General features: G+C 44.9%; 1 protein-coding gene across 2 annotated transcripts in view; it reads left to right on the forward strand.

Annotated features, from left to right (window-relative positions):
• Window positions 1–506: 506 nt before the first annotated feature.
• ATXN7L1 (ataxin 7 like 1) overlaps window positions 507–21,605 on the forward strand; it is a 69,419-nt gene continuing 48,320 nt past the window's right edge. For both annotated transcript variants that reach the window (XM_070947405.1, XM_070947406.1), the window contains exons 1-2: window positions 507–655; window positions 2,475–2,546. In XM_070947405.1, the coding sequence (XP_070803506.1) occupies window positions 565–655; window positions 2,475–2,546 (163 nt within the window). In that variant the 5' untranslated portion in view covers window positions 507–564. The remainder of the gene's footprint in view (window positions 656–2,474; window positions 2,547–21,605) is intronic.

The following is a 21,605-nucleotide window of genomic DNA, read 5'->3' on the forward strand; positions in this document are numbered from 1 at the left end:
CCCTCCACGTCCCGCGAGCCTGAGCTCCTCCCTCCCTCCCCTCATCTAGCCTCGCGGTCTTCCCCCCCCCCCGCGGGTGGTCATTTTGAGGGCCAAGCTGGGCTGTGAGGGCAAAGCCTCCGGCTTCTCCCGGCGCTTTCGCGCCTGCGCCGAACCGGCCGGTCCGCCGGCTCTGATAGGGAGCAGGGGCTGCCACTTTTCTCCCGCCCCCCCCCCCCCGCGTGGGCGAGCGGGAGGGAGGGAGGGAGGGAGGAGGCGGCGGCGGCGGCGGAACGTCCCGAGGATGACGTGCGGCGTCCTCGAATCCCGTGGCTGGCTGCTCGCGCGCTGGGGCCGCCGGAGGAGGAGGAGGAGGAGGAGGAAGAGGCAAACGGGCAAGGCGGCGCGAGCGGGAGCCGCGCGGCGGCGGCGGCGGCGGCGGCGTGGAGGCGGCGGCTGAGGCGGAGGAGGAGGAGGAGGAGGAGGAAGAAGAAGAAGGAGCAGCTGCTGAGGAGGAGGAAGAGGAGGAGGAGGAGGAGCGGCGGCGTTGCTGCTGCCGCCGCCGCCGCTGCTGCTGCTGCTGCCATGGCGGCTCTGGAGCGGCCCTTGCCCAGTCCCGAGGCTTTCCTGGGCCAGCCCTGGGCCGCCTGGGTGCGGGAAGCCGCCCCCCCGCACAGTAAGCCCCCCCCGGTCCTCCCCACATGCCATGCGTCGGGAGGGAGGGGAGGGCTGGCACGCCTCGCTCCTTTGCACCCAGAGCCCAGCGCGGGGGCGGAGGGGGAGGCAGGATGAGGGTCCTGGGGGTGGGAGGGGGGTGATGGGGGTGGGGGGGGATTGGAGACGAGGGTGCCCCAGCAGAGGGTGTGTGGGATGGGGAGGAGGAGGAGGTCGAGGGGGGGGATGCCCCTGCGGGGGTGTAAGGACAGGGGAGGGAGAGTGAGGGAGTGGTGGGCTTTGGGGCTTGGGCTGCTGGGTGGGGGGGGAGGCAGGTAAGATCCCTTTGCTCCTCTCTCGTTCTCTCTTTTTCTTTCTCTCATTCTCTCATTGCCTCTCTCATTCTCTCTCTCATCTCCCACTCTCTCTTTCTTTCTCTCTCTCTCTCTCTCTCTCTCATTCTCTCTCTCATTGCCTCTCTCATTCTCCCACTCTCACTCTCTCTCATTCTCTCTCTCATTGCCTCTCTCATTCTCTCTCTCATTCTCCCGCTCTCTCTTTCTCTCTCTCTCATTCTCTCTCTCTCATTCTCTCTCTCATTGCCTCTCTCATTCTCTCTCTCATTCTCCCACTCTCACTCTCTCTCATTCTCTCTCTCATTCTCCCACTCTCTCTTTCTCTCTCATTCTCTCTCTCATTGCCTCTCTCATTCTCTCTCTCATTCTCCCACTCTCACTCTCTCTCTCTCATTCTCTCTCTCATTCTCCCACTCTCTCTTTCTCTCTCATTCTCTCTCTCATTGCCTCTCTCATTCTCTCTCTCATTCTCCCGCTCTCTCTTTCTCTCTCTCTCATTCTCTCTCTCATTCTCCCACTCTCACTCTCTCTCTGTCTCTCATTCTCTCTCTCATTCTCCCACTCTCTCTTTCTCTCTCATTCTCTCTCTCATTGCCTCTCTCATTCTCCCACTCTCTCTCTCTTTCTCTCTCTCTCATTCTCCCACTCTCTTTTTCTCTCTCATTCTCTCATTGCCTTTCTCATTGCCTCTTATTCTCCCACTCTTTCTTTCCCTCTCTCTCATTCTCCCACTCTCTCTTTCTGTCTCTCTCTCTCATTCTCCCTCTCATTCTCCCACTCACTCTTTCTCCTCTCTCCCATTCTCATTCTCTGTGTCTCCCTCTCTCTCTCATTCACTTTCTCTTTTTCATTTTCATTTAGTTCTCTCTCTTTCTCATTCTCTCTCTCTCTCTCATTCTCCTACTCTCTCTCATTCAGTCTCTCATTTCCTCTCTCATTCTCCCACTCTCTCTCTCTTTCTCTCTCTCTCATTCTCTCTCTCATTGCCTCTTATTCTCCCACTCTTTCTTTCCCTCTCTCTCTCATTCTCCCACTCTTTTTCTCTCTCATTCTCCCACTTTCTTTCTCCTCTCTCCCATTCTCATTCTCTGTGTGTGTCTCCCTCTCTCTCTCATTCACTTTCTCTTTTTCATTTTCATTTAGTTCTCACTCTCTCTTTCTCATTTTCTCTCTCATTCTCTCATTCTGTGTGTGTGTCCCTCTTATTCACTTTCTCTTTCTCTTTTTCATTTTCATTCTCTCTTTCATTCTCTCTCTTTCTCCTTCTCTCCTTCTCTCTCCTCTCTCCCTCTCTTTCATTCTCTCTTATTTGCTCTTCCCTTGCTCTCGTTCTCTCTCTTTTTCATTCTCTCTCTCACATTCTCTCTCTTTCTCTCTCTCTCATTCTCTCTTTCTCACTCACTCTCTCTCTCTCTCTCTCTCTCTCTCTGTCACCCCAGCTGGACATGTGATCTTTCTCTGATGGTGTTTTTCTCCCACTCCCAGGTGTTGACCTAGAAGACTCTGGGAAAGAGGGCGGCAGCAGCGGCCGAGAGGTGATGAGGCTTAATAAAGAAGGTAAGGTGGTTGGGAAGGGTGTGTGTGTGGCGAAAGGGCAGGAGTGGCCTCTTCCTCTTTTGGGGTGGGGTTTTTGAAGGGTTCCTTCCCAAGCCAGGCTCCTGCCTCAAAACCACATGGATTGTTTGGTAGACGTAACCCTGAAGAGATCCAGGCCGCCTGTGTTGGCTTGGTCCATGGTACGGCTGGCGCTCTCGCCTGGTGAGCATTTAACATGTCAGATACTGTCAGGTCCGTGAGCGAAGTTGCTTTCTTGTGGTTGGCATCTTGTGGTTAATTTTAGACAACGCTGTGTCCTTTTGTGGAAGGAAACAATCATTTACCTCATTCTGAATCTATTAGCTCCTTTGCTCCCATTACAGCGCCATCATCACAGTCGCCTGTTCCTCAACTTCGTTTTAGTCTTTCTTGAAGGCAAAAGAGAGTGATCGTCACCAGATTTTTGGACCCATCTGCATTTTGGGAGCCTCCGTTTTTTCTAGCGATGGCACATCCGGTCGCAGGGAGGTACCTGTAGTGGTTATATAGAGTTAAACCATTGTAAACTGACTCCATCGGTGAATCCCTTGGATGTTCTTGCTTGTGATTGAAAAAGCTATTTGTGCGCAGCTCGTTTAGGGGCTGAAAGTCCAGTACTTCAGATTAGACTACTTAACAAATAACCTTGATAAAAGAGGCAACTTAGGTTGCAAGTCAGGACATTCTGACAGGTTTGCTTTGCAATACGTTGTGTGGACGGCCTGTTGATATTACCGTGTTTCCCCGAAAATAAGCCCCTGCCTTATATTTTTTTTTTTGAACCCTGAAATAAGCGCTTGGCCTTATTGCCATGCGCTCAAAAGCCCGGTTGGGTTTATTATCAGGGGATGTCTTATTTGGGGGGGAAACAGGGTAGTAACACTGGACATTTTGATGCTGTCATCGACAAAAGGCTTAACTTTTAGAATTCGGCGTAAAAAGTGGACTCATTACAGAAAGCATTCTGTGTATAGAAAGCTGGACGAGACAGTGCAGATCAGGGGACGTCCATCTTGGCAACTTTAAGACTTGTGGACTTCAACTCCCAGAATTCCCCCCAGCTAAGCCATGCTGGGAGTTGAAGTCCATGGGTCTTAAAATTTGCTAAGGTTGGGACACCCCTATTGTAAACCTTCATGCTGAAGTAGTATCTCATCAACGTCAGAGCTAGAGATCTTTTAGGAGAAAATAGCTGATTTTGTTATGCTTGTTTAGACATCACTCCTCATCTCTTTTGGGCCCTCTGCTTTTTGTGGTTGTGAACAAATGCCTGCTGTTGTATTCTGTGAGGCAATCATAAGCTTGTTTACTCAAAATTAATTCTCATAGGATTCAGCGTCAATTGACTTGCATTCTAGTTTAGCATTGACTTGCAAGTAGGCCTTATGGATGCTAGTAGAATTTCTAAGTGAACGTTACTATACGGGCAGTCCTTGACTTGCGACCACAATGGAGCCCAAAATTGCTAAGTGAGACATTTGTTGAGTTTTGCTCCGTTTTACGACCTTTCTCTCCACAATTGTTAACGTGAATAGCTGCAGTTGTTAGTAACAGGGTTGTTAAATGAATGAGGCTTCCCTATTGGCTTTGCTTTCCAAGAAGGTCGTGAAAGGGGATCATGTGACCCCAGGACTCTGCCACCGTCATAAATAGGCCAAGCGCCTGAATTTTGATCACCTGACCGTCGGGATGCTGCAAACAGTCGCAGGTGTGGAAAAACAGTCAATGTCACTTTTTTTCAGTGTCATTGTAACTTCGGATGGTCACTAAATGAACTTGTTGTAAGTCGAAGGACTGCCTGTATTTAAGAAAATTAACAAGCTTGTCAGTTATTTTACGGTATTATTGCAATGCTGAATTTCGATCATCTCACCGGGATGCTGCAGTGGGCATAAGTGTGAAAAGCAGTCGTCAGTGGCTTTGTAACTTCAAACAGTTACTGAACGGACAACTGTTGTAAATCGAGGACTACCTATCCTGTAGGTAGAAATACCCCCAAAATTTTGCTCCATGTTTTTAAGCAAGCTGTTTTGATCTTCCATGGCCTAAAGCAGGGGTGTCAAACTCGATTGCATTGGGGGCCGCATTAGGGTTGTGTTTGACCTTGGGGAGCCGGGGTGGGCGTGGCCGGGGTGGGCGTGGCCAGCTCAACGTCACTCCTGTGGGGGGCACCTGTGGTGGCCCCAGCGCTCTGCCAGCGAAAACAGGCTCCCAAGCTCCGTTTTCGGCTGCCACAGCCTCCTGCAACCCTCTGCGGTCCTCCCGAGCTCCGTTTTTACTGGCAGAGGGTTGCAGGAGGCCATGGGAGCCGAAAACGGCCCCTGTGAACTCCGTTTTCGCTGGCAGAAGCACCGCAGGCAGGTCCTTCGCTGTTTCCAAGGCGGCCTCATGGGCCAGATCTAAGTACCCCCGCAGGCCGGATCCGGTCCCCGTGCCTTGAGTTTGACACTCGTGGCCTAAACTAACCTACGAATGGGAAGCGGTGCTAATGGGTTGTATTTCTCGTCCCTCTGACGTTAACCATGTTCTGATAACTCAGTTTCTCGAGCCTCGGTTTTTGTTGTTGTGGTGGTGTTGGAAGCTATTTTAGCTTGTGATGGTGTTGGAAGCTATGTTGTTGTGGTGGTGTTGGAAGAAGTTATTTTACAAGCAGATTGGTCTTCTCTACAGAATCTTGATAAAATGTAAATATTTTGAGGATGATTGGCTTGTTCTCGTTTCCTATTTTGAGTAATTTGGGCTCTTACTGCAATACAGGTCGTCCTCGTTTAGTGACAGCTTGAAGTTATAACGGCACTGAAGGAAGTGACTTGTGACCGTGTTTCACATTTACGGCCGTTGCGGGCATCCCCACGGTCACCTGATCAAAATCCAAACGCTTGGCCATTGACTCAAATTTATGATGGCTGCACAGGGGTGAAATTTACTTACCTTCCCTACTGTTTCGCCAATGTGCACATACGCAGAGGCTTAAAATGTCACAAAAAAGCGACATCATGATGTCTGCGCGGGTGGGCGGAGCCTCCCGCATCCGCTGCTACCGGTTCGCCCGAACTGGATAGAACCGGCTAGATTTCACCCCTGCGACTGCAGTGTCCCGGGGTCATGTGACAAGCAAAGGCAGTGGGGAAGCCAGATTCGCTTAACAGCCGCGTTGCTCACTTAACAACCGCAGTGATTCACTTAAGAACTGTGGCAAGACGGGTTGTAAAATGGGGCATTAACTCACTCAACAGCCCTCTTGCTGTTAGCAACAGAAATTTTGGGCCCAGCTGTAAGTCGTAAGTCGAGGACTGTCTGTAAAGTATGCCGAAAAGTTCAAGGCGTGTTTGCGTTACTTAGTAGAGTTTTGAAGAGATGATTTCATAAGGACGGTGACATTTTGCAAAACGCCCCCCCTCAGAGGGTCAGATGACTGCTTAGAATAGTTATGGCTAACCTTTTACTCGCCGTGTGCTGAAAGTGTGTGTGCTTGCCGGCACCTATGATGCAATGCGCCTCCCTGCGCATGCATGCACGACCCCCCCCACAATCCCTCTGCCCATGAGCATGCGATCTCCCCACACTCCTCCTGCCCCCCGCCCGCATATGCACACGCTACCCCCCTCCTCCTGTTTTGGGCCTAGTAGGTCTCCCGGCAGCCTCCTGGGCTCAAAAACGGGCCGGGAGGGGCACACTGCCCCCCCCCGCGCTCCCCCGTCTTCTCGTTCATGCGCGCACAACCCCTGCCTCCCTGTGCATGTGCACAAGACCTCTGCGTATGCGCACATCTCCCACATGCACCCCACCCTCTCGCGCATCCCGAAAATCAGCTGGCCAGCGGGAGGCACACGCACATGCATGGTGGAGCCGAGCTGGGCGATGGCTCGTGTGCCTGCAGAAAGGGCTCCGGCACGCGTGCCATAAATTCGCCATCACGGGTTTAGAAGCTTTTTACAAGTTGCCAGTATGTCCCTGCGCAGATGACACTTTTGCTGTAGTTGTGGCAGAGAGGTTTAGGTGCTCACGTATGTGACAACGACTTGGGGAAAACCCTCAAAGCAACTGCAGGGAACTCTCCAGAAGTCTGGGTGTCTCAGCGCACCAAGAAGGGGTGCAGGAGCTGGTTGCCAATGTGCTTAACGAAGTACAACTGCTGAGCAGCCCTATTAGTAACGTATTGAATTATGAATTTTTAGCACAGCTGAGAAAAACCCAAATCCCTCAAAGGAAGTCACTTGGAAAAAAAGGCTGAATGTGGCATTGATTAGAAAATAATGCTGCCCCATTTTCAACCGGATATACAATTTTTCTACCCTGGAACCAGGAACAAATGTGCTTTACGGCCTAAAAATGGGAGAGAGAGGAAGTTAAAAATACGTTATATCTTTTAACTCCACCGCAATCAGACCAAATATATTACAATTGTAATACACTGTATTTCTAGAACAGTGTTTCTCAACCTTGGAAGCTTGAAGATGGGTGGACTTCAACTCCCAGAATCCCCCAGCCAGCAGCACTGGCTGGGGGATTTTGGGAGTTGAAGTCCACCCATCTTCAAGCTTCCAAGGTTGAGAAACACTGTTCTAGAATGTTTTGATATACTTTCAAAAAAGATAAGTTGCTTTTAGGATGCGCTGTGTATTTAGCGGCTGTTGAACAATTGTTTTTTTAGAGTTCCGACTGCAGTATATCTCAGTAATTTGGATTTGAATTAGGATTTAATTCTTTACCTCTGTAGATTGAAAATATTACGCAGCTTTGCTATGACAACTCATTCAGCCGTTAACGTACTCGACTGCTTTTACCCTAATGTGTTTTGCAAACCTTTGGCGTGGTTAGTTTACGATGTAGTGCTTTGTTGTGTTAGCCCTGAAAATTGGGTTTGTTGGTTAGACCATGGTTAGGTTAAGCATTGGTCAGCGGGTTATTTTTACTCTACAGGTAGTCCTCGACTTACAACAGTTCATTTAGTGACCGTTTGAAGTTACAACACTGGAAAAAGTGACTTACGACTGTTTTTCACACTTAACGACCGTTGCAGCATCCCCATGGTCACGTGATCAAAATTCAGACATTTGGCAGTTGACTCGTATTTATGACGGTTGGAGAATTGTGATCCTCTTTGCGACCTTCTCACGAGCAACGTCAACGGGGAAGCCAGATTCACTTAACAACCTTAACAGCTGCACTGATCCACTTGGCAAATGTGTCAAGAAAGGTCGTAAAACGGGGCAGAAATTTACTTAACAAATGTCTCCCTCAGCAATAGAAATTTGGGACTCGATTATGGTCGTAAGCCGAGGACTACCTCTAATGTTGACATTTCAAACTTGTGGCGGGGGAAATGGTTTACAGGTTCCCAGTTATTTTAGTGCAGTTTGTAGCTTCAAACCATTTATTGATTGATTGATTGATTGATTGATTGATTGATTGATTGGTTCGATTTATATGCTGCCCTTCTCCGGAGACTCAGGGCGGCTTACAATGCGTTAAGCAATAGCCGTCATACTTTTTGTATATACCTCTTAGTAGGGCTTTCGGCCCCCCCCCAAGAGGTGTTCTTTTTTATACAAAGTCAGCTTATTGCCCCCCACAATCCGGGTCCTCATTTTACCTACCTCGGAAGGATGGAAGGCTGAGTCAACCTTGAGCCTGGTGAGATTTGAACTTGCAGTAATTGCAGGCAGCTGGTGCTACTTAACAGCGCTTTAGTCTGCTGCACCACCAAGGCTCTTAATTACTAAATTAATAGTTGTAAGTTGAGGACTACCTGTAGATACATTATTATTACCTCACCGTGATAGATAGAATAAAGAGGATAGTGTAAGAAATACAAATTTCAGAATCCCGTGCAACAGCCTATTATTGATTATATTTTGGAGTTCATGTGGAGTAGAAATTGCACAGGGCAATATTAAATATCGTGAATAACAGGAAGAAAATCAGAGTTGGCCAGCTTCATACAAAATAAAAGTTGGCCAGCATGAAGCAATTGTCTGGGTCTGGCTTAGAAAGTTGTATAAATGTAGCTCTATTGTGATTTGAAAAATGTATTTTATATCTTTGCATGCTACATGTACTTAGCTCATTATTAAGTCATAACTGAAGATGATTTAACTAGCTGGAGGCCCTCAATCAGTCTTTACTTGAATGATAGGTGATATTTGTGTTGAGTACATCATGGGGCTTTTCAGAAAAAAAGGTTTTAGGTTTCAAACAATAACTCTGCCACATCCCTCCAAAAAAACCCGAAAAAAAACGCTGTGGACATGGTAAGTCTTATATTACGTTGTTAACTTTGAGCCAAACAAATGAGGTTTTCATATAAACAGCTAGGCCAGGGGTCAGCAACCTGAGGCTCTGGAGCCACATGTGGCTCTTTCACAATATGTGTCACAAACGCCAATGTGCAACACCCACTGGCACACGATTTACTGAACTTTTCAACCCCCGGTAAGCCAACTGGATAAATCCAAGAAAAGAAAAGTTTCAGAAGAAAACAGAACATTTAATTTCAACTACATCTGCTAGTTTTGTGGCTGCTGAAGAAATTGTCAGGCACGGGAAGGGTTTTGTGGCTCCCGGTTTCTTTTCTGTGGGAAACGGGTCCAAATGGCTCTCTGAGTGTTTAAGGTTGCAGACCCCTGGCCTAGGCTCACCTAAACTCTCCTGTGGCCATTTCTGTAGGATAATCCAGCTGTGTCCAGATTGAGAAATGTGCAGTTCATATGGCAGACTTCTGATATAATTTTTTAAAATTGAAAATCTGAAGTTTGAATGCTGTGACTGTTAGTAGAGGCATTGATCTCAACACATCTCTAAATCAGTGGTGGGTTGAACCAGATCGGGTGAACTAGTAGTAGCGGCGGTGGGAGGCTCTTCCCACCCGCTTGGATGTTTCTTCCCTTCCCTTCCCTTCCCTTCCCTTCCCTTCCCTTCCCTTCCCTTCCCTTCCCATGAGCTCTTTCTTTTAAATGATACTTGTATGAGAGTAGGGTTCATTTATTTGTTGGATTTATATCCTGCTTTTGTTTCTACAACATAAGGTGACATATCTAGTGTTCCCTTCTCCTATTTATTTCCCCACAACAACTTGTGAGGTAGTTTGGACTGAGAAAGTGACAGGTCCAAAGCATGGATTTGAATTTGAGTATCCTAACATATTGCACCACACTGGTTCTTTGTCTGGTTAATACTTTGAGGGTTTGCACGCAGACAGTAAAATGACAGTAAGTGCTTTTTAAAATAACTTAATTTCTAAAGTAAGGTGGAAAAACTGAAAAAAGACACCTGGTACTTTAACCATTGTGCATAGATGTTTACGAATAGCTGTCCTTCAATTTAAACTGCTTAGATTTGATAGATTTTATGCTAGTAATCCTGCGTTTGTAATCCGTGGAATTCAACATAAGGAGGACAGTCGGCCACAGGATTGCAATTCTTCCAGTTGTACAAACTTTTGATGGAAAAAGCAAGGAAAACCATTTTCTACATCCTTTTTATTTGTCTGATAAGGAAGAAAGAAATCCTACCTGCCTATCGATTATTTTTAAAAATTACGAAAGTTGTTTCCAGCTCCCGCTGCTATATTTACAGTTTAACTTGAGAGCTTTTCCCCCTAGAGGACAAACGCAGTTAACAGAGAAAATGGAAATATATCTGGATAATATTAATTACACCAGGAACGTATTAAAAGTATTAAGTGTATGGAAGCTTTTAATAATCGGAGTTTAGCACGTAAACTGAATCTATGCTGAGCAAATTCCATCCATCCATTCGGCATTGCTGTCTTTAGGTACAGTGTAAATAAGGTCGCGTTTTATTCTCAAACATGCCCTGATGGCCACAGACCAAGACTGTAAAGTCTCCTTGGATTCAAACTTGATTTCAAGTGACTTTTGAGTGGCAAGATGAAAATGGTGTCTTAACAAACTTTCTCTGGGATATTTTTTTCAATTTTACGTCCCTGCAACTTTATGATGCTGTTCTATCCAAGTCTAAGCTTTCTGATCTTGTTTAGCTTTTTATAAAATACTAGCTGATAACCCGGCATTGCCTGGGTATACCAGAGGGAGCCCCCTTGTTGAGTACTATGAAGCCGTTACTGTGGCAACGCTACTGTGCTGTACAGTAGAAGCCATTTTAAGGCACAACAGGCTGTATCTTAACAGAACTTGAATCCAAAATGCACACTATCATTGTCAAAAGTACTGTGATTTGTCACTAGATATAATTCATTCCTTTTCATTTCAGCGGCCCAGACATTCCAGAGTTATGCTGGAACACACACACACACACACACACACACACACACACACACCTCGAGGGGTGTTAGGGGTGTCTTACCTCCATAGTATTTCTTTCCAGAGAGTAAGTCACCTGTGTACCAAGTTTAGTTGAAATTGCTCGAGGCGTTCCAGAGTTATGCTGGAACATTCACGCACCCATTTATATATATGTAGATTCAGGTGCAGAGCTCAGACAAAACCACTCATGTAGAATGTTTGTAAGACACAGTGAAAGCCTGAAGCTTCATGTTGGAGTATGGAAAGTTTACTTTAATAAAGGAGACTATTTGTAGCTCGGGGTTGAGACGAGGGGTCCTTGATACTTTCTGAGTTTGGTGGTTTTCTTGCAGACATTTCATTCCATACTAGGTACCGTCATCAGTGCACTGATGATGTTACCAAGTTTGGATAAATAAATGTCTCCTAAGAAAACAACCAAACTCTGAGAGCACCAAGGACCCCTCAAAGTTTATTTCAATCAAGCACAACTTGATAGACATATCTGTTAGTTATTTCAGAAACGATACAGAAGCTATTTGCCGCAGCCTTCTTCCAGGATGTTTTTGCATTTCCCAGTCTAGTCTACCACTCTTGTGGTCTCCCGTTCAAGTATAGGTGGACCTCAAATTACAACCATTCCTTTAGCGACCATTTGAAGTTACAAAGGTGCTGAAAAAATGACTTAGGATCGTTTTTCACACAGCTGTTGTAGCATCTCCACGGTCACATGGTCAGAATTCAGATGCTTGGCAACTGGCTTGTCTTTATGACGGTTCATAGTGTGATCATGCAATCACATTTTGCGACCTTCTGACAAGCCAGGTCAACAGGGAAGCCAGATTCAGGTAACAGCTATGTTACTAATTTAACAACGGCAGTTATTCATTTAACAACTGTGGCAAGAAAGGCGAAATTCACTTGAACCAATGTCTCATTTAGCAGCAGAAACTTTGGGCTTAGTTGTGGCCGTAAGTCGAGGACTACCTGTAGGATGGTTTCCATAGATCAGGGATGTCAAACTGGATTTCTTCAAGGGCCGGATCAGCATTGTAGTTCTCTTCCGTGAGTCGGCCAGGTGCGGGAGATGGGATGGACGCCTCCTGCAGCACCCTGCCGACCCCCCCCCTCCATGCCCCGTTTTCAGCCTGGATGGCCTCCTGCAACACTTTGCCGGCCAAAACGGGGCGTGGGGGGGCATGTGTGCCCCCCCACACTCCATTTTGGCTGCGAGAGGCACTGCGGTCCGGTCCTTTGCCATTTCCAGGTCGGCCCCATGGGCCAGATTTAAGTACCCCGCGGGCCTGATTCGGCTCACAGGCCTTGAGTTTTGATACCCCTGCCATGGATTGTAGGAAACACTGTTTCATCTCTTTGGATTTGGAATTCTGCTTTAATAGTATCGAAGCCAAAGATTATTCATACTTCAGGTGAAATGATTTAATACCCCTCTTAATTACCGAAGGTTGCAGTTTATACGCCTGTTCTACTTCGGGCACTCAACAAAGCCGTTAAGACGATTTATTATTTCTGATTGTCTTTTGTTTAATGGTCCCCGCGTTATTGGTACTCCTGGATTCTTCTGACAAATTTTTAGTGAACTTCTGCTGATTATCTCATTCCGTGAATGAGATGCAGCTGAAGGACAAGGCACATTTGTTGATTCCCCGGTGACTCTAAATATAAATTTACACAGTATAAGTATAACATTCACTCCACAATTTTAATTGTCTGTCCATTTTTATTGCACTTCTTATATAGGTAGCGTATTTTCTGGCTGAGAAGTAAATTGCTCACTTTGGAAATAGCCCATCAGCGTTTATATACTTCCTTTTGCTAAACCAGTAAAAATTACTCCCCCCTCCTTCCCCCCCCCCCCAAGAAACAGCTAAGATTCACTTATTTTTGCAAAGGGGCTGCAACTTGTGCTAATGGCACAGCCTGTTCGGTCCTTACGTGGTCGCCAAACTTTCATGGCAATTTGCAGTAGATTTAAAAGCAGGAGGCCTCCGCATGTAGGTAATCCTCAACGTACGATCAGGGGTGAAATACTGCCGGTTTGGACCGGATCACCCGATCCGGTAGCGATAGCGGCGGGTTGTTCGGAGAACCAGTAGCAAAAATCCATGCCCAGTTGAGCTGCGCGATCATCAGAGGCTTTTTTTTTTTTTTTTTTTACTTTTAAAAGCATTTTTTCTAAAACCTTTTCGGCTGAAAAAAATTTACTTTTAAAAGTTTTTTTTAAAAAAGCCTCTGATGATCGCACGGCTCAGTTGGGATCATCAGAGTCTTTTAAAAGCATTTTTTTTTCGGTCGAAGAGGTTGTAGAAAAAATGCTTTTAAAAGTTAAAAAAAAAAAAGTTGGCTGCGCCCACCCAGTCACATTACCCTCCCATCAAGCCACACCCACAGAACCGGTAGTAACAAATTTTACATTTCACCACTGCGTACGACCACAGTTGAGCCCAACTGATTGAGCTAAGTGTGTCAGCTGTTAAGTGAGATTTGTCCCCTCTTACAGCCTTTCTTGCCAGCAGTTGTTAAAATTAGCAATTAGTTGTTAAGCGAATCTGGCTTCCCCATGGACTTTTGCTTGTCAGAATGTGGATCACATGACCCCGGGACACTGCAACCGTCATAATTATGCGTCAGTTGCCAAGCGGCTGAGTTTTGATCACGTGACTGTGGGGGATGCAGCAACGGTTCTAAGTGCAAAAACGATAAGTCACTTTTTTCCGTTGAGGACTAAATGCTATAAAATCCGGCGGGTTTTTTCCCTTGCCTCTTTATCATAGATGTATTAGGGAAAAAAAAACAATATGAATGAATATATGAATAAATGAACGATTTATTTTCCCTTTCACTGTTCTCGCTTTTCTTCATGAACTGACTGTGGGCTCAAATGTTGATGCAACTGTAGTTACATTAGGAATGCCAGGATACAAAGGGTGGCCGATTTCTTTATTAATTTTTCCAAATAATATAAAGAGGACTCTGAGGGTGCAGAAAATGAAACCCCTAAGGAAAATTTTGCTTCGTACCATTGCTGTAAAGAAAGAATCTTCTGGCGGACAGCAGATTTTATTTTATTCCATTTTGGGGTTTTTTTTGGTCATTCTGCTGTCAACACTTCAATCTGCATTTTCTCTAGTGCTGACATAAGAAGGAGAAGCAAAGGCGTCTGGAAAGGGATGGCTGACTTTTCACCTACTTATTTTCCCTGGAGATAATGTTTCCGAGGAGATGAGATGGGAGGGGGGAATTCCTTTGAGTTGGAGTAGATTAGGGGTAGAATGACTTGGAAGATGGCCAATGAGTGCAGGGCAGTGGGTAACGGAAAGGGAGGGTTTTGGGGCTGGAAGTCAGTGCTGGCTTCATTTGGAGTCAGGTTAGGATGTCGTGCTCAATAAAAAGGAGTTTTTTCTTCAAAGATTTTGTTTGAAATGCATTTTATTCGAGACGACCACGAAACTTGACATCTGCTTTGCTTGAAGAGTTGGGCTGACAGCCGAGATGTTTTTTCGGTTTTTAAGGAGGGACTTAAAGGCAGAACAGCCGCAGTCCTTATGATATGTGAGCCAATTAATAATGAAGTAAACATTTGAAGAAATGGAAGGGGATGGGGGGGTGGGTGGGAGAAATTATTTGAAAAATATGTTCTTCCATATGTTTCTCTCTTCCAGGGTGAGTTTGAAACCGATTTGGCGGCGATGCTTTTAATTTGGCTAAAGCACTTTATGGGACGGGTTATTAAAAGTAACATTTTAAGTTCCACGAGAATAAGCTGGGGAAATGTAGTGATTCTGAAATAGCTAACTGAAATAGCTGTAAAAATTAATACTAGCCTTTCTTTGCTTTGATTCTCCAAATGCCACGAGGGCAAATTAGCAACAATAAAACATAAAACGAGGAAGGAAACAGTACGGAAATTTAAGCTATTTTTACGTTTTGAAAATTTAGGACAATAAGGTTTTGATTTTATGCACTAATACTTTTAATGTGGTAGCTGCGTACTACGGGACTTGTTTATAGCGCAGGAGGAGAGAGCAAAGCTGGTGGCCAAAAAAACTGCATTCAATTTTGCAGCTACTAAGATTGTTGGACAAGCAGGCACAAAACAGCCAGGGAAATGGTTGAAGCCTGGGAAACGGACCCTTTCGTCGGTCAACAGGAGTGCCAATTTACCCTCAGTTTATCAAGTACTTAGGAGGTGAGGGCTTGGCAACATAAGAAAAACAACAGCCAACCATCAATTCCCCAATCTACATCTAAAAAGCTACACACAACAGGCATCATATAAATACAGGTAGTCCTTGACTTACAACAGTTTGTTTAGTGACTGTTCAAAGTTACAACACAGCACTGAAAAATGTGACTTGTGTCAGGGTTCCTAAGGGTGCCCTAATTAAATCATGAGCCTCAAGCCAAGCTTCAAAAGAAATCCAGTTATTTATTAGGAGGTACGTTCCAAGTGAAGCCAACTCTGACCCCATGTAATTTATGGGCCAGGCTTGGCCCTGTTTCCCCCCTCCTTCCAGGGTGTCTCATCAGTCACATTCACCAGTGGAGCAATTTCATGGGTTGTAAAGATCACTCCCCACTGGCCGCTGTGGGTAACCCTGGGAGACAGCCTTGAGAGAGATATGTCTGCAATGTGGTTTTGTTTTTAGCTGCCGTGCTGCCAAATTCAGAAGCTTGGCAATTGGTTCATATTTATGACCTTTTCTGTGTCCCAGGATCATGCAGTCCCCTTTTGTGACCTTCTGACAAAGCAAAGTCAATGGGTAAGCCAGGTTCACTGAACAGCTGTGTTACTAAGTTAACTGCAGTGATTCACTTAACGACTGTGGCAAGAAAAGTCATAAAATGGAGCAAAACTCACTTAACAAATGTCTTGCTTAACCACATAAATTTTGGGCTCAATTGTGGTCAGAACCTGACTACCTGTACCCCACGCAGAATAGCCCAAAGCACATACTCTGCTAGAGAGAAGCTTCCCAACGATGGACTCCAGCACGAGTCTGAAATCTCGGAAGACAAAACCTCTGGTCCCAGTGACCGACCCAGCTTGGATCTGGTAAAAATTATTCTGTGAGATTTCATGCAGAGTTGTATGCTCTTTAAAAATGGTTTGTAAGGAAACTTTCGGGACCAGGATCATGTGAATGCGATCATGTGATACTAATTAAGGCACCCACAGGAAATAAACCTGAAAAAAAAAATACAGCCGCTCCTTGACTTATGACCATTCATTTAGTGACCATTTGAAGTTATAACAATACTGAAGAAAGTCACTTACGACTGGTCCTTGCAGTTACGATTGTCGCAGCACGCGATCGTAATTTGGGTGCTTGGCAATTAGCATGTATTTATGGTGGCATCAGCTGAGACAGCTGATGGTTTAAAAAAAAAAAAAGAGTTGGCTTTACCTGTCCATTGTGTCAGATGTTTGTGCGCCTGAATTCATATGTTAATACTTGGTTTCATAGAAATCAATAAAACTAGATTCTGGATGGCCAGCATGACTATAATATGCTAAAGGCTCACAGAAAGTTGTTCCCTTCCCAACGAAGTGGTACCTATTTATCTACTCGCCTTTGCTTGCTTTCAAACTGCTGGTGGGCAGGAGCTGAGGCAAGGACGGGAACTTACCCATTGCATGACGCTCAGGTCTCGAACCTGGGCTGTCAGCTCTCCAGCCGACAATCCCAGCGTCTTAACCGCTGAGCCATTGTGCCTCTGGTCTAAGAAAATATAAAGGTAGTCCTCAAGTTATGACCACAATTGAGCCCAAAATTCATGTTGCTAAGTGAGAAATTTGTTAAGTGGGTTTTGACCCCATTTTACAATTTTTCTTTCCGCATTTGTTAAGTGAATCACTGCATTTGTTAAATTAATAACACCGTTGTTAAGTGAATCTGGCTTTCAAAATGGACTTTCCTTGTCAGAATGTTGCAAAAGGGGATCAATCACATATGACACCGGGACACTGCAACCGTCGTAAATATGAAACAGCTGTCAAGCATCCAAATGTAAATCCCATGACCATGGGGATGCTGCAAGGGTCATAAGAGTGAAAAATGGTCATAAGTCACTTTTTTCACTGTCGTTGTAACCAAAGTTACAACGGCAGTGAAAAAAGTGACTTATGACCAGTAGTCACTAAATGAACTTTCGTAAGTCAAGGACTACTTGTATAGCCTATTTTGATCAGAGCCCTTCCTTGGGTCCTCTTAACAGATCAACTTTTTTTTTTGTTGATATTTGATTCTCTGTGTACTTTAGGATTATTAAAAGGATAACATAATGTAGTGAGATCATAAATGTGAAGCCATCCTAAATATGATTGTTTACCATTTGAATAATTATTTTGGAGATTGTGGAAAAGACAGGAGGAAGCTTGTGATAATTTAATATACAAAAACTATTATTTTTTTTGCTTAAGCGCTGTAATTTTTCTCTTCCCGATGAGCTTTCCAACTCGGCTTCACCATGTTGATAAAGTGATCCTATTAAATCGGAAATAGATGTGCTTCCCTCAGGCTATTTGTAAAGCAAAGTTATACAGCACAGAATGAATTTCACTATTTCTTCACAGTGGCTGGGAAGATATTGTGATTTCATTCTTTTTTTTTTTTTTTAAATAATTGGATTGGTATAGTGTTGACGGAGTGAAAGGAACAGATTTTCTGTCTGCGTACTGTTTGCACTTTTAGAACCAGGTAGGGAGGTATCTGTACTCCTATAAAGTTTGAGATAAAGGTGTCTGTACAGATAAAGTTATCTTTACTGATATACCATACTTTTCAGAAAATAAGACGCACTTCCCCCCCCCCCCAAAAGAGGGTGGAAATGTTGGTGAGTCTTATACACCGAATACAGCCATTTTTGGCCTCCCAAAACCCTGCCCCGCACGACCCATTTTTGCGAAAAATAGGCCCGTTTTTTTGGCCTTGAAAACCTCCCCACGCGTTGCGTTTTTTTCCGCAAAAAATGGAAAGCGCAGAGGGTTTGGGAGGCCTGCAGACTGCTCCTGGGAGCCGGGGAGGGCAAAAACCAGACTCGCGGAGGCCAAAAACTTTTTCTTCATGTTTTCCTTTTTGAAATCTTGTTGCTTCTTATACTCCAGTGCGTCTTATAGTCTGAAAAATACAGGTAAGTCTTTTCTCTTAAACCAGTCCCACTCCTTTTAAATATTTTTCATCAATGAAAATCTCGGGAAAGTGCTTTTCCCCCCCACTTGAGCTGCATTTTGTTTTGCTTTCTTGATACGACAGGCTTGGAAAAAGCATTTTACTAATCTAATGTTGGAACCACTTAGATCAGGGGTGGCAAACTCAAGGCCTGGGGGCCAGATTCCGGCCCACAGCATGTTTAGATCTGGCCCGCAGGGCTGCCCTGGACCGGCCCATGGTACCTCTGCCTCAGGAGGGCCTCAGGCAGCCCTCTTGAGCTCTGTTTTCACTGGCAGAGGGTTGCAGGAGGTTGTCGCAGCCAAAAACGGTGCTCGGGAGCCCGTTTTTACTGGCAGGACACTCGGGCTGCCACAGGGATCCCCACATGAGTGACGTTGAGCTGGCCACACCTACCCTGGCCATGCGCCCCCCTCCCGAGGTCAAACACAACCCTGATGCGGCCCTCATGAAATCGAGTTTGACACCCCTGACTTAGATCTTAAGTAAGATGACTTAAGCCTACTGTGTACAGGTGAGATTTCTTTATTTAAGGTATAGGATGAAAAATATACCACAGGGTAGGCTACCTGTATTGTACAATAGTCCTTGACTTATAACCTTTTATTTAGTGATTGAAGTTGTAACGGCACTGAAAAAAGTGACTCACAACCGGGTTTTCACACTTATGACTGACTACATCATCATCATCATCATCATCATCATCATCATCACTTGATCAAAATTCAAATGCTTGGCAAGTGATTCATATTTATGACAGTTGCAGTGTCCTGGGGTCATGTGATCCCCTTTTGTGACCTGACTAGCAAAGTCAATGGAGAAGCCAGATTCACTTTACAACCTTGTTACTAACTTTAACTGTGGCAAGAAAGGTCATAGAATGGGGGGAAACTCACTTAACAACAGTCTTGCTTAGCAACAGAAACGTTGGGCTGAATTGTGGCCGTAAGTCGAGGACTGTTTGTAATTTCTTCCAATTCTTGATAATTGTTCTGCAGTAGATTGTCTTCCCCTTCCATAGAGAATTGATTTCCAGGATTATAATGTAATTTATAGTGCTATTTTTTTTGAGGTGGGGGGTTTAGCCTCTGATAATTTTTCCTTTTAACTGAAGACTTTGGATGAAAATTTTGAACGAAGCCAACCTGATTCTTGTACACCTTGTTAGCTTCTTACCCGCCTAAAACGTTCAACGATCTTATTTCGCTTGCGAAATTTTGATTTTCCTTTTTCGTTTCAGCTAATAGTTAGTAGGCTGGATCCATCCCTCTGTGTGACAATCTCGAATAAAAAGAAAACACAACATACCGTTGGATTTGTTCTGGGCCTTTTAATTAATCCTTTTATTATTAGGGAATGTATAATGTATGAAATTATAAAGGTTTTGGAAGGAAGGGAGAGCTTTTGCTAGTTCTTTGTAGTCCTTTGGGAACAATTATGGTCCCAAAGGCATAGAGCAGTTATGATTGAATTTTGCCTTGCAAAGCAAGGCAAGTTTTATTGTAGGAAATCTATATTTTAATTGCAATTTATCCAGAAATTTTTTAATTGTGTTTTGCCCTTTGCCAGCTCTGCGAGCTTTAAAATGTAATAGATATTTAGAGTTTGGCCTTTATCAGTGTAGTTTCTTTAGTAGAGGTGGCATGATAGCAGAGTTCCAATATCTAAGGTCTGTGAATCCTATTACGATTGTTTTGCAATCCTAATCTTGTTTTGCAATCTTGCACGAGCTGGGCCAGTGTGTTGCTTGTAACTAACAGCCCGCCATCTTTATTTCACACTCGTTTCACAAGTTCTTTTGTTTCACAAGGTAACCACAAAACCAAGTCCTGGACCACGGCAATTTAACCCTGCGGCCTCTTTGTTTTCTTCCCCCTCAACCGAAGCGGTTTCTGTACTTTAGGCCTTTGGTTGGCCATCATCAAAGGTAGCGCAAGATAAGCTACACATCGATGCTCTGTTTCATGTTAATTTTGAAACAGTTTGGGGACCTGGCTCAGCTTGGATCCACATCTCTACAGTCTACTAATAGCTTTTAGTATTTGGTCAACTCTGTTATAGGATAGTAAACAAACTGCTTTCTCCATTGGAGGTAAACATGGCGTTTCCATCTATTGTTGAATAAGGGTCTTATTCAGCTGGTTCTGGCTTCAGCCGGTTTGGGCGAACTGGTAGTTAAATTGCTGGCTGGCCCCGCCCCTTCCCGCGCCACCCCTTCCAGGAGTCCTCCCGCACCCTGTTTTGGCTCCCAGGTAAGTGCAGGTAGGCCCAAAACGGGGCACGGGGAGCAGTGCTCCCCAGTGGCCCGTTTTCACTCCCAGAAGGCTTCAGGGAGGCCTACTAGGCCCAAAACGGGGCGTGGGGGATGCAGGAGGCTGAGTGCTGTCTGTCACACCCCCTGGCCACTCCCACCAAGCCAAGCCCACAGAACCAGTAGTAAAAAAAATTAAATCCCACCACTGGCTCTTATTCCACGGTGTTTTGCACCAACTGTGGCATCACATAATTCCTGTCATTTCTCAGTCTGGTGCTGCTAGGGTGAATGTCTTTCACCCTTCCCTCCATGTCTGTTCTGGAGCCAAGGGAGATTATATTAAAAGTGATTTTAATTTTTAGAGTAAAGGGGAGATCAGCAAACAATACGAACATTATGAATTATATGGAGGTAACAGTTATGGTAGAACTATTATACCTGAGATAAACATGAAATACACCTATACATTTCCAAACGAAAGGCAACTTAAATAAGATTTGCTTCCGAGTATGTGTCTTTTAAGAGTTTGCTTTTTCAGCGGAGCGACCGGCGCTTCTGTGCTTCGAAACGGAAGCTTTTATGAGATTACCAAGGAACAAAAAACCTTTGACGAACAAACAACTTTTGTATGTCATCGTGGTTTCATTGAATAAAACGTCAGCGAACTTAGCTGGCCTGTTTATTTATTGCCTCTTTGGCTTCCTTGCTTAATCAGATTTCCTTGCTCTACATGAAGCGCTCTCTGGCTGTGAAATCTGTGCAGCCTCTTGACCGAACGCCTCCTTGGTATGTGGAAGGACCATTTTTTGCATGTGGCGTTTCCGTGAGCATCTGCGCAAATGTGACAAGCACATACCCAGCGGCGAATGCTATCTATGGAGATCTGCTTTGGGAAAACTCTTCAATGACTACGACACACTGTTGAGTGTGTACAGGGGCGGGGAAATTGGCTTTGTTATGTGTCCGGTTTTGCACGATTGCTGTTCCTAATTTTTGCTCTGTTTTCCCCCTCTTCTTGGTTTATGGGAAAGCAATTTGCATACCTTGGCACCACTGCCAAGGAAGTTAATAGCTTTGCTAAGGGGTGTTCTTAATGATTTGATGTCGTTCCGTTGCTGCTATTGCCACCTGCTTTAGTGAAGTATTTTTGGCAAATAATTCATTGGACCTTCCGTGTTGATTTTCATCCGTAGGGTACATTTTTATCTTTTATCCGTAAGGGTATAGTTTTTCTGCTTACTACCACAGCAGCATTTAATGGGTTATCTGATTAATGAATTATCAATGATAATTCATTACACTCAATGATAACACTCAACCGGTCTAA

This window comes from Pituophis catenifer, unplaced genomic scaffold, assembly GCF_029215685.1.
Source record: "Pituophis catenifer annectens isolate HBS135680 unplaced genomic scaffold, rPitCat1.0.hap2 SCAF_7, whole genome shotgun sequence".
In the NCBI taxonomy this organism is placed as follows: domain Eukaryota; kingdom Metazoa; phylum Chordata; class Lepidosauria; order Squamata; family Colubridae; genus Pituophis; species Pituophis catenifer.